Source organism: Spea bombifrons, chromosome 2 (assembly GCF_027358695.1).
Source record: "Spea bombifrons isolate aSpeBom1 chromosome 2, aSpeBom1.2.pri, whole genome shotgun sequence".
NCBI classification, from domain to species: domain Eukaryota; kingdom Metazoa; phylum Chordata; class Amphibia; order Anura; family Pelobatidae; genus Spea; species Spea bombifrons.
In genome coordinates, this window is record NC_071088.1 from 34,507,934 (window position 1) to 34,535,655 (window position 27,722).

At 39.4% G+C, this 27,722-nt stretch overlaps 1 protein-coding gene across 3 annotated transcripts; it reads right to left on the reverse strand.

Annotated features, from left to right (window-relative positions):
* Positions 1–1,343: 1,343 nt before the first annotated feature.
* Positions 1,344–24,563, reverse strand: MED14 (mediator complex subunit 14). Of its 3 annotated transcripts, none has more exons than XM_053457444.1 (31): positions 24,116–24,563; positions 23,126–23,152; positions 22,405–22,510; positions 21,605–21,778; positions 20,752–20,881; positions 20,256–20,384; positions 19,401–19,508; positions 18,953–19,085; positions 18,005–18,155; positions 17,781–17,892; positions 17,279–17,404; positions 17,030–17,108; positions 15,709–15,868; positions 15,271–15,465; positions 14,641–14,775; positions 12,106–12,182; positions 11,772–11,932; positions 11,529–11,675; positions 11,361–11,452; positions 9,915–10,067; positions 9,460–9,729; positions 8,939–9,085; positions 8,159–8,267; positions 7,462–7,587; positions 5,824–6,006; positions 4,799–5,034; positions 4,502–4,681; positions 4,149–4,256; positions 3,119–3,244; positions 2,765–2,954; positions 1,344–1,946 (listed from the first exon to the last, which is right to left on the reverse strand). In XM_053457444.1, exons 1-31 carry the CDS (start codon positions 24,298–24,300, stop codon positions 1,873–1,875), a joined length of 4,329 nt encoding a protein of 1,442 aa, XP_053313419.1. In that variant the 5' UTR covers positions 24,301–24,563; the 3' UTR covers positions 1,344–1,872. The 3 variants fall into 3 exon arrangements, with proteins under 3 accessions (XP_053313419.1, XP_053313418.1, XP_053313421.1); XM_053457443.1 differs by having other exon boundaries at positions 8,159–8,270; XM_053457446.1 differs by lacking the exon at positions 5,824–6,006 and having other exon boundaries at positions 8,159–8,270.
* Between the last annotated feature and the right edge of the window lie 3,159 nt (positions 24,564–27,722).

A 27,722-nucleotide genomic window follows, 5' to 3' on the forward strand; every position in this document is an offset into this window, starting at 1 on the left:
TGTACGTCTGCGCGATGCACATAGACAACCTCTGCTGCTCGCCACATCAGCCAGGGCTTCTATGCCAGAGAAACGCCATAGAAGCCCCGGTGGTAGTGCCGGCAACAGCGGAAGTTGTATGTGCGCATCACGCAGGCCTTCCCCAGCTGCCAGAGAGGAGGATAAAGGTTCCCTGCAGGGGGATCCCCATCTCTGGCAGTCAGGGGAAGCCTGTGCGATGCGCTCAGACAACCCCCACTGCTGCCGGGGCTTCTATGGTGGAGCACCGGAAGGTCATGCAACACGTGCATGACGTGCAGGCCCGGTGGCTTATAGGCCACGGACCGGTACCGGTCCGCGGCCCGGTGGTTGGGGACCCCTGGTGTAAAGAACACTGCCACTGGGACTCTGGAAAAGTGGAAGCCTGAAGGAGCAATCTGGGTTTGGCCAATGTCAGGAGATCGTTATGTACTGTAAAGTTTGAATGGTCTGGGATGTCTTTCTGGGTTTGGGCTAGGCCCCTTAGAACCCTAGAACTCTCACTGATCCTGGCTGTATTCTAAGGGAACCTTCACATGCATGTGCCGAAAGGAATCAATTGGCTATAGATTTGCCCAAAAAATCATCCCTGGTTTAAAAGATGCTCAGACCTCTGAACTACAAAGTAATGCGCTGCCATTGAAGTTAATTTACTAAATTGAAAGTGAATTAAGGGAGCGAAACCCATAGCTCTCATAGAAACAGCCGTTTTCATGAATAGACCTCCTTATCTGTATTAAATAAAACAAAGTACTTCCTACCTGTAGGGACAGTAGATTATTATTCATTGTTATATATAGCACCTTCATATTCCGTTGCGTTGTACCAACAGAATTAACCTTGAACTCAGATCTAACCTTGCAAAGTAAAATGTGATCCCTTGTGATCAGGAGGAAACTCTGGTGGCTCCATTTTTATATTTAATACATAGGGAAAGCAGTAATACAATAAGGGGGAAAAACACAGCCAAAGAGGCCATTTGCAGTGTTTCAATCTCATTGCGCTATAAATTTCCATGCAGATTAGGGTAAACCCTTTAACCCTATAAACCCACTAAACCTAATGCAAGGCAGGTAAAGGTTTTTAAGCCTAACATCTATTTTTTAAGCAAGAAGAGGGAACATTTCTACTCTGTCCTGCTTGTATATTCAATAACAAACCTCCCTATTTGCCATTCTATATTGGCATAAGTATGGTTTTTTGTTTTTTCTATCACTATTATTTTTAAAAAAGTGATCTTGAATTTAAATATCAAGATATGTGTGCATCTTTAACCCACTGGCAACATTTGCCCAGGGACAAACTAATACTGTGAAAAACATAAAAAGATTTCATTTCTTCTAGTTTATTAAATATTGCTTTTTAGGACATGTTTACAACATGCCTAGATCCTTTTCATGTTAGGATTTAAAGCAGTCATATTAAAATACAGTTTCATTATAAATAATGTTTGTCACAGTTTTACAGTATTCAAAATGACAAATCATTCTTAAAAAATCAAAAGAATATCTGTTACATTAAAGAAAAGCACATTTACATAAAGACAGTTTGGCATATTCATAATCTTTTCAGTATAAAACAGAATATCAAATCTGTTCTTGGTAAGCAGATATTTATAAGTCCTCAACTCTGCTTGAAATGTGGTATAGTAAAACACGCTATACAAAAATGTTTCTTTTTTGATCAATTATATATATTTTCTGGTGAAAGAAGTGCATCTCTGAAAATATCTGCCAAGTTTACACATCATTGTTCTTATAGACAAAAAAATATCCCAATGGCAAATTGTCCTTTGTCAAGTTCATATTTACAGATGGAAAAAAAAAAAAAATCATGCAAATTGCAAAATAGTATTCACGGCCGTCCACCAGGAGGCAGTGTAAGATTGGCCATCAAATCCCGTACAGCGGCAAAAATCGTACATTCACCTGTAAGACACAGGAAGAGAAAAAAAAAAGCAAAGAGTTAAATGGATTTCACAACATATTGCCAAAATGTCCCCATTGCTAAAATGTAAACAGCTGTAACAAATTTTACAATAACTTAAGAAGCTTAATTAACTCTTTTAGATATTAGATAGATGGGATGTTTGTGATTGGTATGAACGATTGTCATCTGTATATCACTGTAACTCTCGTTCTGTCTTTGCTGTAACATTAATCTGGGCAGATTCTAATTAAAGCTCTCTCTCTGGTAAGAATCTTGGGTTGGCTGTTTTATTGTAATATCAGGTAGAAAAACCTTAGTAGAACTAGACATATATATTATCTGGAAAAGGGGATACGGTTATATGTTAGTTCTTGAAGGAGGTAAAAAGGGTATTACATTTATCATTAATACACAACGCAGAGCGGATTATTCTGCACGCATATCAATTGGCAGTATTGGTTTGAGAGAGGAGAAGTATATACAGCAGAATCTAGGACAATAAGCAGAACGATTATTTTTGATTTATTTTTTTTACATTTCGATTGCGAGACATACTATTACATCCCATTTCTTATAGTAGAATCACTACATAAACATTACTTCTGAAATAATGATAAAAAGTGGTAATATTCAACATTTGGTTGATACGACCAGTTTTATGCACAACAGAAAGGTAGTGGAAAAAATTGTAAATATTACTGCAGGAGAACACAATTCCCAAATTATACACTTTTAAACCCCATACCTTATACCTTCAACTATAAAGCCACAAATGGAAGCACTAAGCTACACGTTAAGTCATTCTTAAATGATTTACCTGGGCGTGGTGGATTCATCTCCGCAAATCTTTTTAGAATGTTGCTGACCATTAATGGAGCTGTCCCTGAAGAGTTCTGCTGACGCGGAATGTCAGCCTGCTGGGTTGTCCCAGATGCCATATCATAGATGATGGGAACAATAATACTAACAGCCTCAGTGGGTACTGATGTTTTCTGAGTTAGTTGAAGCTATGGGGAGGAAAAAACCCAAGACAATATTATGTTGCATATTCCTCCCATGTCAAACTATTAACTACTTGGACAAAAATTACAACAATCTGTGCTATTTTTATTAGGGAAACAACTGATGAATGTTGTATAAATTTAAATGTAAAAAAATGTAGTGTACTTACAAAAAACAGCATTTTAGATTTAAGCACAACGGCAGGAGTCCCTGGAGGAGCTATCGGTGGTGCGCTGGGAGGGATGGTCAAGCAGAACTGCACATTCCATTTCAGCTGATTTGTTTGATCTGGGAACTGTATTTAGACAGTAGGAAAAAAGAAAATCATTCATTTTCCTTCTACAACTGACTTAAGAATAAACACTGCATCCACATGTACTTTATTAAGAATCACAAGGGACAGCCCCAGAGCCTTTCCTACAAGAAGGGTTGTGCATGTCAAAATTTACTTGGTTATGGGCCTTATATCCAAGATACCCTGATGGCTATACCACACACACCACTAAAAAAAAATAAAGTGGCTTATTTTGAGAAAGCAGCTTATCCTTAGAATCAAAGGCTGCTTTCAAAGGGTACTGACAGTGCCTGACAGCTGACCACTGCTCCTGTAAGGACTGGCACATAAGAGCAGCAGATGAGTAGCTGGTAGGAGTCCAAAATGGGTTGGAGTTGTAAAACAAAGGAGAGTGGTAGGCCAGCCTGGAGGGAGTCGCAATGAACCAGTCAGAATGCACAAGGGAAGAGATAACTATATAAGTAGTCTCTTGGGTGAGAAAAAAGACAAATTTGAAAGGGGGGCAGGATTTTTCAAGTGGCTGTATATATGGGGTAATGGGGACATTAGATTCAAGTGTATCATCAAATTAGCTAATCTGGCTTGTTGGGAAGAGTAAGGAATTCTCAACAGTGATGGAGATATCAGGGCCTGTGGACAGAGGAAACGGGGACGGGGTGACTGGAGCGAAGTCTTTGAGATGTTAAGCTTCAGGTAGTGGGATGCTGTAGCTGGCAGCAGAACTACATGTTACAACCTTGTCATAACCCAGCCCCAACAGCTAATGTATCATACTGGAGACTGCTGTGTTACACATAACCAGAATTTGATGTCAGATATTTCCTTGGACAAGCAGCAGGCTAATTTCTTCAGGTCTATTGGATGGTAGAATATAGCTCCCGCTGTATTATATTGTTAGACTCACCAGTTCTAGCTTCATGATGTGAACACAATCTCTTAGGATGTGTGTTGGAGCACCCAACAGTTTTGTGAAAGCAATGAGGGTATTTGCTTTGAAAGGTGGACCTGCAACCTATAAAAGAAAAATGTTTAATGGCCTTAATGAAACCAGAATAATCATTGAACAGTATGAAGAGAATAAAAAAGGTCCATTAGATGAGGCAGAAGAACTACCATTACAGATCTCCCTGTCAAGGAAGAGGAAGGAGGAAACATTATGGAAATGGATCTGGACAGAAATCTAATACCATTAAATTGATATCTGATAAGGATGAACTAAACTTGAAGGAGATCTCAATTTAGCAGATGTTAGCATACCCTGGTTTCAAAGAATTTCTCCAGAACTTGCAGCTCTTCTGGCTTCCACTGTCCGGCATTCTCTGGTGTAACTTTCAGCTGCAATGTCTGGTTTGTAGAGGGATTAAGAGCCACCCGACACTTAAGGACATCGGTCTTGAACATTATGACACCTGGTTCATTGGAATTTATAAGCTGCAGCTGAAGAAAGAAAACAACATGAAATAACGGATTAGGAAAACTATTCAGAATCTCAAGCAAAAAAGTATTATGAAGTTGTGTAATTGTATGTTATCAAAAGGTATAACATGTGCATACCGTTTCTTGCTGGATTATCCTCTGGAGATGCCTTCTCATGTTAACGGATCCAAGGAACCTTTCCAGAGGAGAACATAGGTAGCTGCCTGCCAGAGCAGGTGATAGTCCTGGAGTAGGAGAAGGCAATAGGAGTACGTGCAAGGCACTGTGGGTAAGGATTGTCGGGATGGATGCAGCCCATGAGCGCTGAGGTAGCTTTCGAGGGGGAGGCATATTTGTTGGCATTGACTGAGAACCTGTAAAAACAGGAGATAAAAAAACAAAACAAAAACCATTTAGTATTACTTGTAACGCTAGAGTAGGAAGTATTTCTAAAGAACTAAAAGGGTTTGCCATTTAATAACTTGAATGACACTCACCAAATAAAAAATTGATATTTTGTTTCCATTCGGCTTTAACCAAATTACATGATTAAACAAAACACACATTTGCACAGGTGTTTGTCAGCAGCACACATGGTACACAGGTGGATTTAGCAATGCCTCATTCATATTGATCCATGATGGTTCAATTGAAGAGATCCCAACAGAGAGCATCTATATCATTTCATTCTCACTTAGCGAACTTCTCAGCCTTGTATGCGTACATTTATATATAAGGAAGCACATATTTTATGAATTTCATGTTGGCCATAATTAGTTTTTATTGTTTGTGTGCCTGGCTTTATATATGAAGATTGGTACCCTCAGACACCAATGTTGTATAGTGCAGATGTATGCAATAAACTTTTCTGTAGTAAGAAATAAGGGCCAGGGTTTGTTAAAGCATCCAAAGGGGCTTCAATACACCTTGAGCTTTATTTGATTTGTCAAACAATAGTATCATCGTTTTTAAGATAAATGGTGTGAATTTAACAATTGTCTGGTTATTTAAATTAAATTTGACATTTGCTTATTAATAGTTTAAATTATTGGACCAAAATACTATATGCATTTAAAACCAGTTTACAGATCAGAATAGAAATGAAAGGAAATAAAATAACTGGTGATTTTTAATTAAAGTGTATGATGGGAACTACAACGTACTTGTTCCAGCCCGTGGGGAGTGAGACACATCAGGGATAGGAGAGTGAAGAGATGGATTTGCTGGTGACATCCCAGTCATACGAGTTGCTGGAGAAGGACCAGATACTTGAGGAGACCCTGGCCAATTCCCTGCACGCTGGCTGGGTGACATCATGGTGTACGGAGAACTAGGGTCTAATGTACCTGTGCAAGTTGCAAGACGAGATTTTTTTATGACATCATCACTAATGTCAATAAACACTTAATCTTTCCATGGGAGAATAAGCGGATGACGTCATGATGTACGGTAAGACTACAACAAATCTCTCTCCTTTGTGGGCAATGGAGGATGTTGTTGAGAACACAGTGAATTGTCATGAAGCCTGCCTCAGTTTCCACTTTTATTAAAAACATTTAATGCACATAATCACCTGATAGGGAACTCACATTAGAGTGGAAGCTTATACTTTACTTCATAGTAATGATAAAACAGTCAGCAAACCATACAACAAACTCCATAAAACAAGTTTCTCTGTTTGTTACTTTTGGTATAATCACCTCCAGTAAGCTTCTGAAAGCTACTCGCAGAGTTAAATACAGCTGGCTGTCATGACTGGTTCAATGAGCCATCATTAAGGTCTCATGGCTGAAGACAGGTCTGATTAAAATTACTGAGGGCATCCGTCTAATTAGTAGATTCAATTACTGGCCCATATATGTCGATAAGGGAATAAAATTGCAATATAAAATATATTTATATATAAGAAAAACAAGGGGGGAGTGGGTGATGGGAACATATATATTGTGTTCTAAGAAAATGTATGTGCATGTATTATGGAACAAGAAAAATAAAAGTTCCAGGAGACTCAATTTTCTCAGGACACTGATATTATTCATATATGTAAATTTGGGGATCTTAGACTAAGAGCAACTTTCATTAAAACTTGTTTTACAATCACATGCCATAGACCTAGAAACTAAATAAACACTTTCTAAATAGCCAATAAGTTGACCGTAAAATGCCAATAGGTTGTGTTAATGTGTGTCTTGTTCAGCAGTCAGTAACGCTTTCCACTGTTATAACTTTACATATACAATATACTTACCTGCATGCCATGTATGTCAAATTTTGAGGGGGGTGACAACCCAACATTTTTAGTATAAGGAACTCAATGTGTTCCCACCAAAACAAATACAATAGAGTTTGGACCAAAATTTGGTTATAGAAGTCAGAGGAACTTTGAAATGAATTAATTTCAAAGCTTTACACAACAGGTAGCTTCTCATCAGTACTCTGTACTGTAACACATTGTGTTACCTCGCTGCATTTTCTGCTTGTGATCCCCGCTATCCACTTGAATATGAGCATGTTTTTTTATTATACAGTATAAAATTCCCGTTTACAGCTCATGAATTGAGAAAGAGTAAAACCATGTCCATATTGGCCTAGTGAAAGGAATACCTATCATGGGTTAAGGGATAGACGGTCAGCACTCATATTTTAAGCTAATACTTAAACTATACAATGAATAGCTATTCATACTAGTACAAGAGTTGTGGCAAGAGAAAGCAGGGCACACCACGGTTCGAAGTATTTTATGTCTGTCACACATTAGTACAAGAAGCTTGCACATTTAAATGTGCAGAAAACATACTTACCATGGGGACTAGCAAAATTTGAGTTGGGGACCATTGTAATTCCAAGGGAGGAAGGTGATGGGGTGGGACCAAAGGAAGCAGGTGAAGGTGCTCTGAGTGCACCACTTGGAGAACTTTGCAGATTTCCTGATAAACAAAATTACAGCATAAAGATCCACAAAGGCAATGGGAAACAATTGTACCGAGCTAAACATATACAGAAATTAAGATTTACTTTCTAACCTGGGAAGCCTTCTGTTAAACATTATCATACATTCTCAGTAACTTAAAAATATCTTCCTTTTGGTCAACACCCATTTACAAGACAGCCTTAAAGAGCTACAAATGTGGTTCTACCTAACCACTCGAGTCTGCTGCTAAAATCCAATAAACAGAATGGAAATCATATAGGAAAATCAATATTTTTAAGGAAAGAAGAAGGGGTCGGAATATAAAGTGTAATAGAAATAATAATAATAATTATTATTATTATTATATGTATTGAAATAAAAGTTGCAGTCTCTAAAGTTCTTCTGACAAATATTATATCCATTTTTTCAGCATCTAAAGGCACTCAAAACGTTTTTGCATTAGCACCAAAGTTATGATCTAGACAGTGTGACAATGACTCCCTCTTCTAGTGCAAGCAGTGAATTGGACAGACCATGTACATAAAAAAAAAAAAAAAAAAAAAAAAAAGGGAAAAATAAAATCTTACCAGGTGACTGTGAGTGCATCATAGATGGAGAAGGTGTAACTGCATTGTGGTAGGAGGAGGGTGGTGAAGTAAGAGGATATGCACCCGATGTACCAGCCTGCTTTGCAAACTGCTTAAAATAAAAACAAAATGTAAATGGTAATAAATAATATTAAACTACTAAAATTAACAAAAAAGTATATTAAAATAATAACCATGCCCTTAGGTTTGAGCACATGCAGTGAATGATAATCTCCAGAACTCTCACACTCATCAGGTAACATAAATATGTATTGTACAGATGGGAATTTCTCTTTTAATACCATTTTGCCTACAGTAAAGTACTGCTGAATGAGCCTTTATTGATGTCGTTCCTGACCATATGCATCCTTTATAATTTAGAGTACTGAGTTACCATCAATTTTTGGGAAAAGGCAGGAGTGGTACAGTTTTGTATTATGTGCCTACACATTTAAACAAACCGCATTTTTGTAATCTTAATTCACCCACTTAAAACAGACTTTTTTTTGTCTAAATTAAGATTTGCTACTACTAATATTGCTACATAGAGCTTCAGAAATACAGTATTGCCTGGCTCATCTAATTCTCCATGATGGCCTCTTTTAAATAGCAACCAATTTAAAGAGTGTCCTCAACATCTGCAATTCATTGATTTTTAAAACTTCAATTAAGCAATGCGTTTCTGCCTCTATGGCTTAATATTAAACTACTTTGCATTTCATTAATTGCATACATCTCGGCACCTGATTGTGTGGAGGCAAATGTGTGCTGTAGACATACCTGTGGTGTTTGCTGTGCTTGTGGTTGTAACTGGGATATTAGCGAATCCATCATATCACCACCTATCGGGGACGGCGGATTATCATCCTCGTTGACCGATCGCCTCCTTGCATCCTGATTGCTGTCTACAAACATATTTAGGAAAGTCTGTAGACAGAGAAAAATTGTGTAAATATCAAACACAGACATGCCAAATTTCTAGTGAAAAAGTATCAGTTAAATGAACCATGGTATCCAATGAAAAAGAATAGTATTACAATTTTAAGTTATTTCTAACTATGTAAACTCCATACATTTTGCTTAAACCCTAACTGAATTGGCCAACCCATTTATCAAAATACTCAATGCCTTTTGAATGTCCTTTATGGGCTGCATAGTTCTTATCTGCCAGCAAATTCTATATTTTCTATAGCTTCTGCAAAGTTGCAACCTTTGGTGACTCCAGGAAGGGACATATCAGCTCCAGTGCAGAAATGGGTAGGCTTGGTCACTTTAATCACTTTATTACAAACAATTCACACCTTAAGTCCAGGCGCCGGATAAAATCCTTCAACTATTTTGCTGTTGTCAAAGAGACTGTAGGCACCATCACGTATTGCTACAACTCCCCGACTTTTGCAGTAAATGTCAATGCAATACATGTTCCTGAAGGCCAGTCGAATATGTGTGGGGGACTGAGGGAGAATTGAAAAGCACTGGTAGGCCGTGTTTATTCGTTGCGTGAGTCCCAGCATTGGCACCGTTGGAAGCTTGTTAATTGCATTGAGAGGAGCTTGTGTGTCAAATAATACCTAAGATTAAAAGAAGAAAACAAATAGCATTCAATTAATGCCCATAAGTTAAATAACTTATAATAGGTGGTAAAACAAAAAAACTGAAGGTATTTCTTCAAAGGCTTGAATTCCTTAGAATAAACTAAGATATTTACATTAAAAGCCTACAGTATTAAAGTTAGAATTGTTAGCTGTAGCAATACCTGTAATAACTGGACTACGTTTGGAACTTTGTTGAACATTTCCTGCAGCTGGTGAAGAATGATATTGTGACAATTACTACAACCGGAATTAGGGCCAGTGGTTCCAAGCGAGATATGAAATTTATGGTGGACAGAGTTCCACTGTATGCTTATCTACAAATAAAAAAAAACAAACACACATACATGTAAGAGCAGAGAATAGGTACACAACTTTCATAAAAAAAAAAACAAAAACAATTAAGAGGGATGCCAAAATAAGGATGTATTTTATAGTACTTTGTGAAAACTTTTTAATATGCATAATATTGCCACTGAAGCGGTCAGTGTCAAGAAAGCACTTCCATTGAAATCAATGGGAGCACTTGCCATGTATGCACTTAGGGGTGAGAACAGACCCCTGCCAGCAGCGTTCACCAAGCCAGTAGCTGTGTGTCAGCCAAAATAGCTGGGGGGTGGTATAAGGAGCAAAGGCTTATGCGGCGATCTGCAGAATTCCTCCATGCATTTGCAAAAGAGCCAATGTACATTTAAAAGGGACCTCTGAGCGATCATATTCATTAGTGTGTGTATATATATATATATATATATATATAAAATATATATATAATATATATATATATATATAAAATATATATATATATATATATATATATATATATATATAATATATATAATGGCTAGAGTGTCCCTTTACAAATCAAAAACATAATGAGAACTGGTTTCTTGTTACATGAATAGCAATGTTATTAATTTCAGTCGAAAAGGTTAATTGTTTTTCATTCATTCTACTAAATGCTAAATATATTAATGTTGAGAAAGTTTGTTGAAACGGATCAATCAAGTCAAGATGCTTGTTGTCAAAATAGAGCACAGTTTTATTTGTGACACCTATACAGACACATTTAGGAATACCCACAAAACGAGTTAACGGCAAGGAAAATGCAGATCCCAGATAATGAAATTACATGGCAGTACAGTGTACTTTATGCTAACAAGATCTCTACATTTGATGTACTTTCCAGCTTATCCTGTACCCTATTCATCATAGACCTGAAAACTACAAGCAGGCCAGAGGTGGGTTACTCACTTTGGATAATTTATAAACGAGAGAGAGCGCGTGTGTGTGTGACAGAGCGAGAGAAAACGTCATTACGGTCTTGTGGCTACTACAGTGTTTCTTAGTGCCAAGTAATGGCATGTATGAGAAACATTTACATCTATGTAGACATGGTGCTATCAGTTTTTTAACCCCTTGTGGACCAGGGTGATTTTACAATGTTTCCCAAAAAACACCGGAGCAATTTACGCGTTTTTGCAAGGTTTTGCTTTGTTAAACTCATTTAGTGCACCCAAACAAATTTTATATATATATATATATTTCTTATTTCTTTTCTTTTCTTCAGGACAAGTAGAGCTTTCTTTTGAAATCAAATTAATTTTACTTACTGAGCTTCCCTTTGTTGGGCCGTAGCACAGGATAAGTTTTCGATAGTTGTACAAACGGACCTCAGAGAAGAGATTTAGATGAGGTGGTATATCTTGAGGAACAAAAAAGGTAAATAAATAAATTGCAGACAGAAGCCCAGCCTTAAACAAAATTTGTAAATAAGGTACCTTGTAAACAACGGGAAAATTCCAATACACATTCATACAATCGAGCAATACTATTCCAGTCATTCAGGAACATCTCGACCACCTTTCGGCCACCAACTGGCTCAGAAAGCGGGTTTTCATACGTCAGGTAGACGTGCCGTGTGGGGCCTGTGAAAATGAATAGCCAAAAGATTATTTGCACAGTGTGTGAAACAGAAAAATGTCAAAGAACCCAAGAATGCAACATGCCCCCCGTTGCAATACCTTGTTCCCTGGATGTGGCGCTGTTGAGTGGACAATTCGCAAATACCAACTCTGCCACCCAAGTACGGTTATTCCTGCCTTGGAGTCGGAATGTGCAATCAAGTAGCGACTGTTCCAGCGCCTTCTGAGTTTCTTCACTTGTTCCTTTACATGGGGGAACCCTATAAAAGGAAATACAATTTAGAAAACCCACAATGAAATCTAAACGAAGAGTCTAACAGAGACTAAAAGCAAAATGTGATATGTTTAAAAGTTTAGAACGTCGAGCCAAACCCAACACAAAAAAACATAGCCATATAGTAAAAAAAAAAAATTAATAAAACCCTGCTGGTACCTTAGTATTCTAATGGCATGACTGAAACCATCCCCTTCAATCTGAACACCTTGATGTGGAATCTCCATGTTGGATAGCTAAGAAAAAAAAATGGGAATACATATATTTATTAATCTACAGGACATAAATAGTACATCATATAACAAGAGTTACAGAAAAAAAGTTGGGAGGGCCTCACTCATTTAAAAATATTCAAACTTGAACATACTACAAATATTTTAAGAAGCTCTGCTGCATTTATTCACACAAACACTGCAGAAATAAGGCTTTTCAAGTAGGGCTGCAACAACTAATCGATAAAATCGATAATAATCGATAATGAAATTCGTTGGCAACGAATTTCATTATCGATTAGTTGAATCGATTGTTATCGATTATAAAATGAGGGTTTTTTCAGAGCAAACGCTCTGAAAAATCCCCCTCATTATATAATCCGTTTAGTCTGACTCACCGTCTCACAGCAGCAGCTCCTACTTACTCCCCCTCCCTGTAATCACTGTGACAACTGGCCCCGCCCCTTCCTTCTCCAGGCCAGAACCACATGGCTGTGACACTCATCTAACTGTAAGTATATATATATATATATAATGTGTATGTGTGTGTATATATATATATATAAATATATATATATATATATATATATGTAATATATATATATATATATGTAATATATATATATATATATATATATATATATATTTGGGCTACTGAAAGTTAGGGGAGGTGGGGGTTAATTTAGGGGCAGTTATGGTTAGTGGGGTGTTTAGGGTTAATTTAGGGGCAGTTATGGTTAATTGGGTGTTTAGGGTTAATTTAGGGGCAGTTATGTTAATAGGGTGTTTAGGGTTAATTTAGGAGCAGCTGTGGTTAATGGGGTGTTTGGGGTTAATTTGAGGCAGTTGTGGTTAATGGTGTGTTTAGGGTTAATTTAGGGGATGCTGTGGTTGATGGGGTCTTTAGGGTTAATTTAGCGGATGCTGTGGTTAAGGGGGTGTTAAGGGTTAATTTAGGGGCAGTTATGGTTAATGGGGAGTTTAGGGTTAATTTAGGGGAATCTAAATCCTGGGGGCAGTGAAGTGACATATCTGGGGGTATAAGGCATATACAGTATATAAGGCATATGTGGGGAGGGCAGTGTGGCATGTCTGGGGAGGACGGAGTGGTGTATCAGGGTGTATAAGGCATATCTGGGGGTAGAGTGGCATATCTGGGGGTAGAGAAGTGGCATGTCTGGTAGGCAGGGTGGCATGTCTGGGGAGGATGGAGTGGGGTATCAGGGGATATAAGGCGTATCAGGCACAGTGGCAGATGTGGGAGGCAGCGTGGAGTGGCAGATGTGGGAGGCAGCGTGGCATATGTGGGAGACATTGTGGAGTGGCAGATGTGGGAGGCAGCATGGCGTGGCATATGTGGGGAGGGCAGGGTGGCATGTCTGGGGAGGATGGAGTGGTGTTTCAGGGGGTATAAGGCGTATCAGGCACAGTGGCATGTGGGGGGTAGAGTGGAGTGGCAGATGTGGGAGGCAGCGTGGCGTGGCAGATGTGGGAGGCAGCGTGGAGTGGCATATGTGGGAGGCAGCGTGGAGTGGCATATGTGGGAGGCAGCGTGGTGTGGTAAATGTGGGAGGCAGCGTGGAGTGCTGTGGTAGGCAGCGTGGCATATGTGGGGGGGCAGCATGGCATGTCTGGGAGGCAGCGTAGCAAATTAGTAAATTATTTTAAATAAATGAAAAATGTACATTTTTTTTTATCCGATTAATCGATTAATCGAAAAAATAATCGGCCAACTAATCGATTATTAAAATAATCGTTAGTTGCAGCCCTATTTTCAAGCAAATCATGGAAAAAGGAAGTTAAGATCTGTCGCACTGTTAAAGTGTACAATACAAGACTTACAATATAGGATTTGGATAAAACATTTTAAAGAGGCACTCCAGCCATTTTATGCACTCATGCTGAATGTCACCTTCAAATTAACTTTTTTACATTGCAAACGCATGGAAGGATTCAGAAGATTCCCGCCAGTTCGTCTGTATTGTTTCCCCACTCCCCGAGCTCCATAGCTTCCACATAATGCTTTCTGTGAAAAGCATGTCACACAGTAGCAGGCCAGCTGCATCACTGCGTTTGTGACATTTCCATGAGGTCTAGTACAGAACGTCCAACCATGAATGTGTAGAGGGCACAACTACTGATCTCAAGCACTTTTCTACAAGTGTCTGGCTGCTTTAAGTACCCAAAACTGTTGCAAATAGCAGATCGAAGTGGGGATGATTGGCTGCAGCTTCTTCTAAAGGTATATTTAAAATAAAATCAAGTTACAGTTAAAGAATTCAAAAGTACGTACAAAGTGCTTTAACCTCCTTTTTTGATATTGAAGACATACGAGATATTAAACTATGCCTTTCAAAAAATGCCAACTAAAGTTTTCCTGATACAATGAGTCAAAGATAAATGACTAGCACACAAACGACAAACTTAAAATATCAACAATTTTGGGCTTTATTTTTCTTCAGCCCTACATATTCCAGCTCACCTCCATCCTAAGGCCGATGAAAGGCATGTTGGAGTCACACATAGCCACAAAGTGAGCAAGTACTTTATTGAAGGCACACATCTCCCCTGTTCGTTTTGGCTTCTTACATTCAGAAGAACCCTGCTCACCAGAAAGCTGGAAATAAAAATAATAAAAATAAATAAATAAAGAATTCACTTTCTTTTGAAAATAAATAAATAAATAAAAACTTCTTATATTGTAGCTTGGAATAAGAAAAAATATGAACTCGCCTTTATTCCTTATAATGAACTTGTTTGACACAATCAGATTGTACAAGTGTACATTTAACCGGGCACTTTCAAGTTGTCATATAGGTGCATAGCATGAACACAAATGAATGTCGCAATCATTAAAAGGGACTACAACATTATTCCTAAACTACAGGACAGCCACAAGCCACACTTCGTAGCATCCAACTGTCCAATGTAGACAAACAATTCAGACTTTTTTAAAATGTTTTTCATAAATTCAAATTGTGTTTACACTAGTCTGTGTTCTACTGGTGTATTATTACATATGAAACCCTGCACCATCATGCCCAGCAGGTAATGAAGTGAAAAACAGATCCCATTACAAAACACAACTATTAATCTTGGATCGTATGCTTACCTTGCGCTTAGAGCCTGGTTTAGCTTGCTTGCGGCATGTGCCATCTACAGCTAGCTCCTCTACATTTGGTTTGAACTTCTGGAGCACAAGAGCAGTGGGTGGATTCTCTTCTCCATCTTGATGACCAACAGACAAGAAATGGTAGGCATACTCCAATTCTGTGGGGTTGCCAGCAACCTCAAACATTTCAACTACCTGCAAGAAAAATGGAATGCTATTTGGTAATACTTGGTAATATTTGGTATTAAGCAGATTAAGACCATTCATATTTAAATACAGACACACTAGAGTAAATGTTCCTTGCACTTTCATGATACAGTTCCCAAAACTGTCACTTTCACATAATCAACGGCAAAAAAATTTACATCCTTTTATTTTATATTTAACTAGATTAGGGAAACATCTGTTAATCCACAAAATATACATAGAATCACTTACTATATAATACTGTGGAAGACGGGTCAGCTTGATAAACAGCTTGTGCCTAGAGAGATTATTAACAGGGTGGGTTGCGTAGTTTGTTAGATGCAAAGTCTCAGAGCACACTGTGGGAAGATGCTTTACCGAATGCTTACACCGCTGTTGTCCAAGCCAAAATCTTGAAGTGAAAAGAAAAACACAGGGGATCAAGCATACTTTGCAACAAAACACAGGAATGGTAGTTTCAGCTAACCAATGTGTCAGGGATTGTAAAGGGATTTTTAGATGACACTGCTCAAACTGGGCAGTCAGTAGACTTTACATATTCCCAAAATAAGGACACGTTTCTATTTATCTAGCGCCTCTGGAAACTGAGCATTGCCATGAGTCATCAAATCAAATTTTGGATGTATCCATATATTGCAGTTTCTGCAACACTACACAAAATGTATTTTAAATACTGTTGTTTCCATCAAATATATACATAAAGGCTTATAAATGTATGAAGTGCAATACTTTACTGATATCAATTATAACTTAAGAAACAGGGAGAGATAAAAAGCTGAACCTACTTGGGTGATCCCTCCCCTCCCTCTTTTAGGGAATGGTTCCTCCGGGTGGACAATAAGCGCTCCTTGGAGGAACTGGCCCTGTCGGCTTCAAATGCGGTTGAGAGATACCAACGCACTTGGTTCCACTGGCTGGCCTATGCCTCTGGTCCCCGCGCCCGTTCCTTGCTGTCCCAGGTGTCTGCGGACTAATCTGTAGCCCTTCTGTCTTGGCCCTCTGCCCGACGATATTGTAGCGCTCTGGTCCACATCCCCAGTCCTCTCCCCTCCTCTTGCCCCCCCCCCCTTTTGTTCCCCCTTTTTTTTTTTTCTTCTTCTCCCTCTTCCCCTGCGCCTGACTTCCATCGCGTGCCGCTCTTGACTCTACCCGCTCGACCCCCCGTTCTCTTCTCTGCTGTTACGTGGGCAGTATGCCCGTGCAGGGTTTCCCCTTGACAGGCTGCTTCATCCCTGGCGCCTCTACGCCGGTAGTTGCGCTCATCTAGCGCTTAAGGCCACCGAGGCCATTCAGAGCTGAAGTTAGCAACCTTTGGGCTCCGCACTCCTCTCTTGGGCGTGCTGCTTAAGACATGTGTCGGTCAAGGGTCTCCTGCTGTTATCTTGTCGCTATGCGGGCCACTGTCGGGGGGTGGGCTGTTGGAGTGATATTGTTCTGATGTGTACCAACTGGGATGTCACGGTTTGTTTGCTCCCCTCCCCTTTCTTTTCTGTATCCCACATATTTGAAAAAATTTCAATAAACATTGATTTACCCTAAAAGCTGAACCTACTTGAGTTGCTGAAGCCAAGGAATTATTCTCTTCATATCATCATTGATAGATTTTTCTATATCCTCCAATGTGGACTGGTCTGGAAAAATAGGTCTTATGGTCATACTTTATTCTAAGAAATAGCTAGTTATTTTTGATAGTTATAAGCGTATCATTTAGACTCAATCAGTGCACACTGACTAGGTCTGTACATCAGTATTTATATAACATATACAACCACAATGGTGAACAGTACCACACAACTCTTACCAAATCCATACAACATGAGCTGAAACATTCCAGAATGAAGATCTACAAAAACATGAAGACACTCGGAACGGCCACAGGGCTCCAAGATGGGAATGACCAGTGTTGGAAGGGCTGTTTCGATGAAAGCTAAGGACAAACAATAAGAAAACATTCAAATAAAAACGGTTCCAGAATATGTATATGAAACTGTAATCTAATGTAATGTCATAAGGTAATGAAGTCAAGCCAAAAGACTATTTTCCACCAAATGCAGTTTTACAGTATAGTGGATTGGGACAGAGTGCTACGGCAAGTAAGATCTGATGGTTGTTTTATGTCAACCTAACTATTCATTGTACATTACACTAGTACTTATTTGCTTTCTGTGTACACGCATAACATAAATAGGCCTTAAATGGTACAATCCATTAAGCATTTAGACTATTATAGAGTTGTTAACCACATTTTGAAGAAATAAGGAGATTTGAAAAGTAATGCCAAAAAGTTTAGTTCAAGTACGTACAGTTATCCTTTGTATTGAAACTCTTCATGATGGCTTTTAATTCCTGCAGCTTCTGATGTGACCGTGCATGTACACTGTCTATTAGCAGTTTCTCTATCGACAAATGGTCAATCTTTAAAACAAGAAACAGAACACTCAAAATCAGAAAACACATTCTTTTCAGCTGCCTATAATGCAGTGTTGGAACATTTATCTGTGCCGTGTATGAATTGTTGGTTGTTTACCCGCATAGCTCTTTCCATTAACTTAGAATCACAGGCAGGAAGAGGAGGTTCATGGGAAATTTGCAGAGGTTTTGAACCATCATTCTCGTCAATCTTTATGGTGACCTTGTGAACAGATGCAGTTCCCGTTTTCCTTCCCAGTACCTGTTGGCTGTAAGGAGAAGAGTTCAGATATTTTGCCTTTACAAGAATTTACAAATGTAAGTTAATGTCAATAACACTATATAAAGTGAGATTCTAGCTTTTTAATGGTCTAAAACTCAACTACTTAATTTGGCTCAAATACATGCAGGTAAATATAACTATATTATGAATATATAACCTTAAATGCAACTACCTCCAGTATTTGGTAGTATTATATTAAAAATGTACAGTTCTGGTTTTTGCATATTGTTTTCAGGCAGCTGCATTAATTTGTGTCTGTTCTAGCTCTTTTACCTTAGTCCAATCTCCAAGCACCCTGACTGCTCATCATAGTGCCTGACTAATTAAGTATATGAAAGAACGGGCTTCATGGCATTGCTATAAAGAATGAGCTCAGTGTGGCGATTGTGCAGAGAAAGCCACCAAATATCACGACTGACAATGGCAGCCCACAGGTCTGCATATAAAGGAAGTTTATAGGAACAAAATAAGGTACAACCAGATTTTTGGCAATGCTAACCTACATTACTGTATACAGCACAGTGTTTTATGCTCAAGGAGAAAATACTTTTTTTCCCCCCATACTACTACTCCTTTCAATGATTGTTCTTATTAGGACCTCAAAAGAGTCACAAATATTCAAAGTAAAAAAAAAATAAAAAAAAAAAAGTAGCAACATCGTGCCTCACAAAAGCTCACAGCTGATTTAGCTAGTAAACCTTCCCAAGGAATTAGACATTAATTGTACACTTTACAAGTTACAACCCCCCCCCACAAACACACAAAAAAAAAAAAACAACTTACTTCCAAACTGTAAGAGTGAGGCATTTTCCTGCATAGTAACGCTCCACCTGTACAAGATCGCCCCAACGTTCTCGTATCAGCATTAAAGTTTGTGAATGGAGGACTTCCAGCTGAAGGGACAGGCAGAAGGAGTCTTTGCAGAAACAACGTTAAGGATATTTTTTTGTATTGCACAAAAAAGAAAATCACAGGAAAAACGGCAAGTTTGCTTTGAATGTGGAGATATGGGCCAAAAACAATTACATTTCTGTATCTCCTGTGTATTTTATTTAGCCTAAAAAATTGACCATGAAAATGTAATAGCAGCAAGTAATGTTATATTTAACGTTTTGCGTACCAGCTTTACAACAAGGTTTCACTCCAGACCCTAGCTATCTTAATAAGCTACTAATTAAGTGATCACTTTAAAGGTACATGGAAATATACTCTCACAGTACTGAAAGGATACGCAAGCAGTTGTACATGTCTTGAAGTGGTTTTTCATCTGAAAATAGTCTCGACTGAATCAACTGATGGATAAAGTTGATCTGCATGCTGTGGACCAATGCACGACCATCTGAAAAATATATTAAAATACATTCGTTATAGAAAGAATTATTCTATGGTTCACTATTGCACATTATCAGCAAGCAGCCAATTCACTGACCTGTTTGGCCGGGAGCCAGAAAGATCTCAGCTGCATAAATCGGGCGTAACTAGTGAACTGGTTGTCCTCACATATAACATCACTGACAGAACGTGAGCATGGAAACACTAAGGATCAGCCTAGCCTGGTACATTAGCAGGCGCCATACAATACTGTGCTCAGGACGCTGACCGTTTAAAGAATATCTACAATGTGTCTACACATGTCAGGCTTGGGAACTCAAAACAAAAAAAGGAATAAGGTACAGTGAGTGATCCCAGAGAGTTCTCCAAACAGTATGCAAAACTTTTGAACACTATCAATAATACAACTGTCATATTTCTAAGCATTGGCTAATGTGAATTTCAGACACATGGCTCAACTAATCTCTGAAGCTAAACAAGAAATTATTTTATCTGTCTGGCACAACATACAGATTTGAATAGCTGCTTAGTAGGCAGTGATGTACCCTGGCCTAGGCACAGCACGTTGGCATATGTCATCAGCACCTCTTCCTGTATCATGGATGCCGACCATGGAGGAAGAGGCGACTGAGGATGCTGCCCTACGTCAGACCTAGGGAGCCCTCAAAAGTAAATGCATTACTGTTAGTAGGTGACCATCATTACCAACAATTTTAGCCTGAAATGGATGGTTGAGTTATTACATCAGATTTACCTCCAGTTTCTTTATCTTCCACCAGTATTTCCAATTTCAGAAGGCGCCAAGGAATGTCAGGATCATCTCCCATTACAGTAAGGGTTGCTTCAAATTCACCCTCGACACGAAATTTTACCCTGCCATTGGCTGTGTTGAGAAAAAAGCAATGATAGTCATTTCTTTCTGAAAAGAATATAATGACCAAAAGGAGTGTTCCTCGGGGTCCCTGAATTTCCTGTAGTAAGGTTTAGCAATTCTCCGATTTGCATATAGAAAAAATTAATCCTAAACATTTGTCTCTTTCTCTGCTGCTTTGGAATAAGCATTTTAAGAAGCTGTGCCTCTTCACTTATTACTGCATTCTTTCAGCTAAACAACTCTGCTTCCCCGGCGTCCGCATCACCAGCCTATCATTCCCTGCACCTCCGCGTGTTTCACAGGGACTACAATTTGTAATTTTAAAAGAAAAGCAATATTTAAATATACAACACAACATTTACTTATGAATACTTACCAACTGTGAGATTTGCCAGCTGTGGAGGGAGGTCTGTAGTTACAAGTCGATGTCGGAGGATCTGATTCAGCTGATGAAGAGTTGTTTGCTTCTCTGTTTTTGTTATAGGATCTGGGGGGATTATTTTATCCTGTCAGGAAGAGATTAAAAGAAAAGAAAAAAAGTGATTTACCTGAAATTAGGAATTCATATAACAGGGTAATTTGGTACAGTAAGACAAAAACAACAGCTGTATACATAAACACAAAATGCATAGATGACCTAAGTGAAATACTGACATACACAGGGAACGAGGAAAAAAAATAGTAATGATTTCATAGCTATCCACACGTAAACAAAATTATAACCCACATCAAATTTATTAAATCGGAACTGCCTTGAAAGGTATTGTGCTGTAATTATTTGGAACGCTGTTACAAGTCATGTTATTAAAATTTAGGTAGCCAAACAGAAAAATCCAACGGTAAGCTTGGAGTAGATCCTCACCGGAACGGGAAAGACCACAATATAAATGGTCACAAGCAACAAGAACTTCTATTTAAGTTTAACAAATTTACAGTGTAATTACAACTCTGTACACTGAATACTTTGTCAACCCAGATATACTGCACAGCAAAGTAATACCACAAAATATTTCTTGAAAGCATTTTCTTCTTTCGTATGTGCATGTTGGGCATATATTTATGAGATGATAGCATACTACGAATATGTCATTATATTACTCATGTAAAATAAAATATTAACATCATCTGTGACCTATTGCGCTGTATTGAAGCAATATTACCGCTATGACCTACGTAACGAAAAGGAAAAAAAAACCATACAAAAAAAATAGAAAGAAAACAAGGGGTACCCTAATACATGTTGGCAGCCGCGGGTAGGACCCTGTTGTTAGCACGTCAATGGCATAAGGAATAGCAAAACTGGGCAAACGAGCATGCACCAGGGCATCTCTGGCTAAGGATGCAAGGCGATCAGCGGTGTCCACAAATAATATGGTTTGCTGATCTAGGAAGCTTGATATCATCTGCAAAAGAAGAACAGAAGTCAGGTTTGCTGAGAAATAGCATCCCATTATAAATAATTCAATGAGCACCACTAACCTGTGCCGTACATAAATAGCTGGAAAGTCAATAATTTGTCATTCCCTCGGATGATCCCAGTTACAACAACCAAACAGCATTTGCAGGCTGTCAACAGCTGACTTTGAAGGTGTTTGAAACTGGGCCACCTACTAAAACTTTTCTAGACCACCATTTACCAAGCTTGACATTGCAATTCCAAATGCTCAAGAGCTAAAAACAGATTATTAATGTTATCGTTGCTCTCTGAAAAATCAGTAGTGTTAAGCACGCTGTTTCAGCGAGTTTTGCTTAACCGTATTTAAACACTCCCAATATATTTAACTTTAGTAGTTGGTTTCAACAATAAAACGATTGGAGCCCCTTCGTACCACTAGTACGGTAACCTACTAGACAGCCTGAGGTGCCAAGCTGCGAAAATGGGGATAGCTTAACAGAAAACTCGGGCCACAAAATTTGGGGGGGCTTCAATACTTGAAAAATGTAAACAGCAGTCACGTAAACAAGCATTTTGATACAAGTGATCTCTTCAACAGATATACTGCAAAACACATTCTCAAACAGAACTTACCGCACACTTCTCTACTTTTCCTGCATTGTTTGCCCATTTCACTAGTGCTAGTAACCGCACAAAAAGCTGACGAGTACGGCTGGCAAACTGCACAATTTCAATCTTCCTAAAACCAAACAAAACATAAGAACGTGTTATACCTTGCAATGGCTTACTGATCATTTGTTGAAGAAGCCTTAAATTAATCACAAAGATACGAAGAACTTAGAACTATATTAAGACTAGAACTAACAAAAGTAAAAACTCCAACACCCAAATACCTTGCATACTAAATAGCAACCGAAGGCACAAAACGGGGTGACTGTTTGGTATACGTAGCTGTTAGCGTAACATTCTACTATGTCGCACATATCGTTTACACAGCATTAAAATATTATGGCTAACTAGAATGATCCTGCCCATCCAGTCATAATTATACATAAGCCCACATGCCAATTATATAAAACATTATGCAGTCAGAAATCCTCATTAGTATACAACTACCATAAATGAAGGACTTTATTTTTCCTCCTTGCCTATATGCATTTTTACAAGAGCCGAGTAAATTGTTGGTGCTATAGAATTAAATAGAATAATAACTTCCTAGCCCAGTATAGTAGATGCGTCCAACACACAATACCCCCTCATCAAGTGTCAAAAGCGAGGCCTTGTACTATCCAGCGGGTGAATGAACAGTGAGGAATTTTAAAAACGCATGCAAATCTTATAGAAATGAATTCACCTTTCCATGTCAGTCTTTCTCGGAAGCCTATAGGGGCACAAAAGAACAAAGTTAATATCAACATAAAAGAAAAAAGCGCATTTTATGAAAGCTAATCACACGGGGCGTAAGAAATATTAAAAACAAAAATCCACACTGTGCTACTTGAAAAATAGCTCATAAGGCTTTTTGTGATTAGTTTACATGCATGCAATATACGAGGTGTCAGAACACTGTCAGAACAGCTGTTCATTTTTGAACAGTATTAAGCTTAGATATCAAAAGGTAAAATACTTATGTTTATGCAAATGTAAAATAAGTATAGAATAGAATACTTTAATAGCGCAAGACTCTATCCTGTATGAGCACCGGTTTTATATTTTAGATCAATATTTCAGAGGAACAGACATTGGCAAGAGCGATTGCCTGCTAGGAAGTGATATTCGCAATTATGAAAGCGACTTTACAGCTAAACACTGTAAAAACTGCATTTTACCATAGTGAGCTATTTTAACTTTGTATGCCAAAACACACTCTTACTCCGAACACATATTTAGTCAAATAGATGCAAAATGATGCCTAATCACACACTTTTTTTTTTTTATAATGCGTGATGTTCTTCAACAAGTTTGTATTAAAGAAGTGTCAGTGACAAAATATTTCAAAATTAACATTATGCAGGTATGGGAAGAAAACACAGAACTGATGACATATGTTAGATTTCAAAAACAATAAGACATTGGAGATGTACATATAGCCACACATCTCAAGTGTTACTGACAATGAGTGCCAGATATTTGTGTGTGTGTGTATCTATCTATACATAGTGTGTGTGTGTGTGTGTGTGTGTTAATGGTATGTCAGTGTTCCAGGGCGCTGTATCCATACAGAGAAGCTTAATGATGGGTCATATTTAAGAGACCAGGTTAGGGACAGCTATTGATTCATCAGATCGGCACCAAAGTGATATAAAAACGACCCCCCACCCTCCCTACAACTCTATGTACTCACAGATCCGCCAGGACGTTGATCTCCTGATAGGTCCTCTGAAGCAAGAAGTCTATGAGTGTGCTTAGTCGGTAGCCATGACTGGGGGACGTTGTAGCCACCACTGCCCCCGAGGGAGGCGCCTGTGGGGCAGAAGTTGGACCCCCAGCCACTACCAGCTGACTGTTCTCCAGCTGCACGGGAGGCATGTTTATCCACAAATCGAAACGGATTTCTAACTGCGATTCTCGACGAGTACTTGAGTACAAGGTAAGGGGTAATTATTACACCCCGTCACGAAACAAAATGGGTCAAAAGGCGCCCGAAGCCATATGCCTCACAATAACATAGACATATATACACATCACCGGACATCTAACTACTCCACAGACACCATTGCCCAAGCTTGGGAACTCAGGTTCCGGTTCGGACTCACGCTCCGTGTGAATCCGAAACCCTACCAGTGGCCTCCTCCTTCACGCACCGGAAGGGATTGAGGCGGCGGGCGGGGGCTCGGCCGGAAGAGACGCTACTGAGACAAGCGGGGAGTGCGCATGCGTACTCGGACCTCTGTCTGGCGGTTCAATTTTGTGTTACAGGCTCCAGCTCTCGTGGCGGCGATTGTTGAGTGCGGGATTTCCGCATTAGATATCCCTGTATTGGAAAATAAAAGTATGGAAGTGTTACCCAGAGGGGTGCAAAAAATATTGAGTATCAAATAAATGCTTGTTACGAAAGGCGAGCTCCAAAATATTAGACAGTTCTAAGCAGCGTAATGCTGTCGTGTGAATTGGATGCGGTTACAAAACACTAGATTGTTACGCTCGAAATCAGACACCTGACATCCAGTGTTCCCTTTAATTTTTAGTACTTGTGGCATGGTTTTACTGTTATGAAAATGTATGCACTGAATGCTTCTGCAAATATAAGTGCAAACGTAGTTATTATTTTGTTTGATCATGCTCTTTTTTGAGAATAATTGTGCAACTATAAACGTTCATTTTTTAAAAAGTAAATTTGGCAGAGCCTCCATTATGGTCATAATAAAATTGTCATCACCCCCTCCTTGGCTGTGCTACAGCTCTCCTAAACCACTTAAGTATTTCGGGTATATGTCAAATAACATTTGGAAGGTATAGGTATCAGAGCCGGCCTTAGGTGTTCTGCCGCCCTGTGCAGGCTACTCCTCTGGCGCCCCCTCATCCCCCAAAAAAGAAAGGAAAAAAATCTTGTAACAAACAAATAGCTTTCATTAAACAGCTAATCTGCTGTAACAAAAAATGTTTTTTTAAATATTGAAAAAAATGGACCCCAAAAAGCATTTCCTTGGGCCCTGATCCACGCTCCCTAGCATGCAATCACGCCCTCCGCTACCACACCAGCTGCAGATTAGGGGGAGACTGAAAATCACATGTTAACTCAGCATTGAAGGTTAGATCAAATAAACAGAATCAGACATACAAACCCTCTATTTGTAGGTATACAATAATAATGTATGGAAACAGAGAGTACCAGATACAGATCGACAGAATAACACACACCCAGCTTTGCAGGTATAAATCAATTGGAATTCACGTATAAACTTAGCATTAAAGGTATAGATAACCCCCTAAATTACAGCATAGATCACAGGTTGCACACCCAAAAGCCAGCCCTGGTGTCCACATTGCCCTAACCAGCACCCAGATTATACACATATTACAGCCCAGCCTGAGCCAACTTTGTCCCCAAACAGCCCAGTGTAAGACAGCTTTGTCGGCTAACTATGTACCCCCACTTCTCACTATCTACCCCCCTTCTTATTTGCCCCTTCTCACTATGTACGCCTGTCTCACTGCCTTCCCCCCTTTCTCACTATGTTGCCCCTTCCCCACTTCTCAATATGTACCCCCTCTACCTCGTCTCACTATCTACCCCTCCCCTACTTCTCAATATCTATCCCCTCTCACTATGTAGCCCCTCTCCCCCTTTATCACTATCTATCCCTTCTGCCCCTTCTCACTGTCTTCCCCCTCTGCCCCTTCTCACTATCTACCCCATCTGCCCCTTCTCACTGCCTCCCCCTGCTCCTTCTCACTATCTACCCCCTGCCCCTTCTCACTATCTACCCCCTCCCCCTTCTCACTATCTACCCCCCTCCCCTGCCCCTTCTCACTATCTACCCCCACTCCCCTTCTCACTATCTACCCTGCTGAGCGCCGAAATATGACGTCATATAATATGAAATATGACGGAGATAGATGCCTCGCGCATGAGAGTGAGGGGCGGCGAGCGGTTGCTAAAAAATTCATGAGCGACCGCTCCGTGCCCCTGTTTCTCCTCTGCATTAAATAAAGTTAAGAAAAAAAACAGATGTTTCAACTCCCGACACCCGGGCAGGCGCCCCTGCTCCCACGGCGCCCTGTGCGGCCGCACAGGTTGCATACCGGCCCTGATAGGTATGCAGGTATAGATCAACTGAATAAGACATGGAAACGCTGTATTTGCAGGTATAGAGTAAATAAATAACAAATGGAAACACAGCATTGCAGGTATAGAGCAACTGAAAAACCACATGCAAACTCAGCATTGAAGGTACAGGTCAAATAAATAATGCATGGAAACCCTAAATGGCAGCCAAAGATCAAAGGTCAAGCCTGGCACCCAGGTTGCATCCAGAGGACCTGCCCAGCATCCTTATTGCACCCACAGGCCTTGCCTAGTACCCAAATTGCACCACACATGACTTGCCACAATTGGAGTATAGCACTGTCAGACTCAGTAAATATGTTTATGGGAGTTATGTAATATATGTTGTGGCAAGGTAACGGAGTCTGTTTATATCAGTGGCAGGTTTGAACGCTCAATATTCCCAGCATGAGGGGGTTAATTGCTGGAAGTCAAGTGGCTGGATCCAATTAACCTGCACTGGTGTTTAAAGGGCGGCCGTTAGAGGCATTAGTTGTCTGAGAAACAGGGAGAGAGGCAGTCAAGCCAGAGGCCCTAAGACTTTATAAAAAAAAAGGTATGGTCCAAACAAACTGTGTTGTGCTGCTACTACTTTGATGACTGGGACTGGATTAGCTGGCCGGTTAGTTAGTGAGATAAGAATCTTGTATAGTTAGTCTCCAAGATGGAGTAGGATTTGTTTTTGTTTTTGTTTGTTTATGTATGTGTAACACTGTGGACCTTACAGCAAGATGCAATAAACCACATTTTGCTTTTATTCTGCTGGTGTTTGGAGTTTCTTGTTTTAATCTGGCCATCCTGCCACAATGTATATAGTAATGTACACCATCAGGCTCAGTATATATTCGTGGGAGTTATGTTGTAGCACCCTCAATGTCATACAATTGTACACCATTGTATGCTTCCAACTTTGTGGGGCCTGTTTGGGAAAGGCATGACTATTCCCCATTGCACAAGTAAGGACCATAAAGACATGGTTTAACAAGTTTGGTGTGGAAGAACTCGAGTGGCCTGCCCAAACACCTTTGGGATGAATTGGAGCTCCAGTTTAATATCAGTGCCTGACTTCACAAATGCTCTTTTGGTTGAATGGGTACAAATCCCACAGATACACTCCAAAGCCTTCCCAGAAAAGTGAAGGCTGTTATAGCTGCCAAGAAAGGGGGTGCAAATCCATATTAAT

What these genes read in the sequence shown, in the direction of transcription:
- MED14 (XM_053457443.1), bottom strand. Translation starts at nt 24,300, where the DNA reads ATGCCTCCCGTGCAGCTGGAGAACAGTCAGCTGGTAGTGGCTGGGGGT. An exon ending in GCCCAACAAAGGGAAGCTCA is followed by an intron (nt 10,068 to 11,360) that starts GTAAGTAAAATT and finishes TTTTATTTGTAG; the next exon opens with ATAAGCATACAGTGGAACTC. An exon ending in ACGTAGTCCAGTTATTACAG is followed by an intron (nt 9,730 to 9,914) that starts GTATTGCTACAG and finishes TTTTAATCTTAG; the next exon opens with GTATTATTTGACACACAAGC.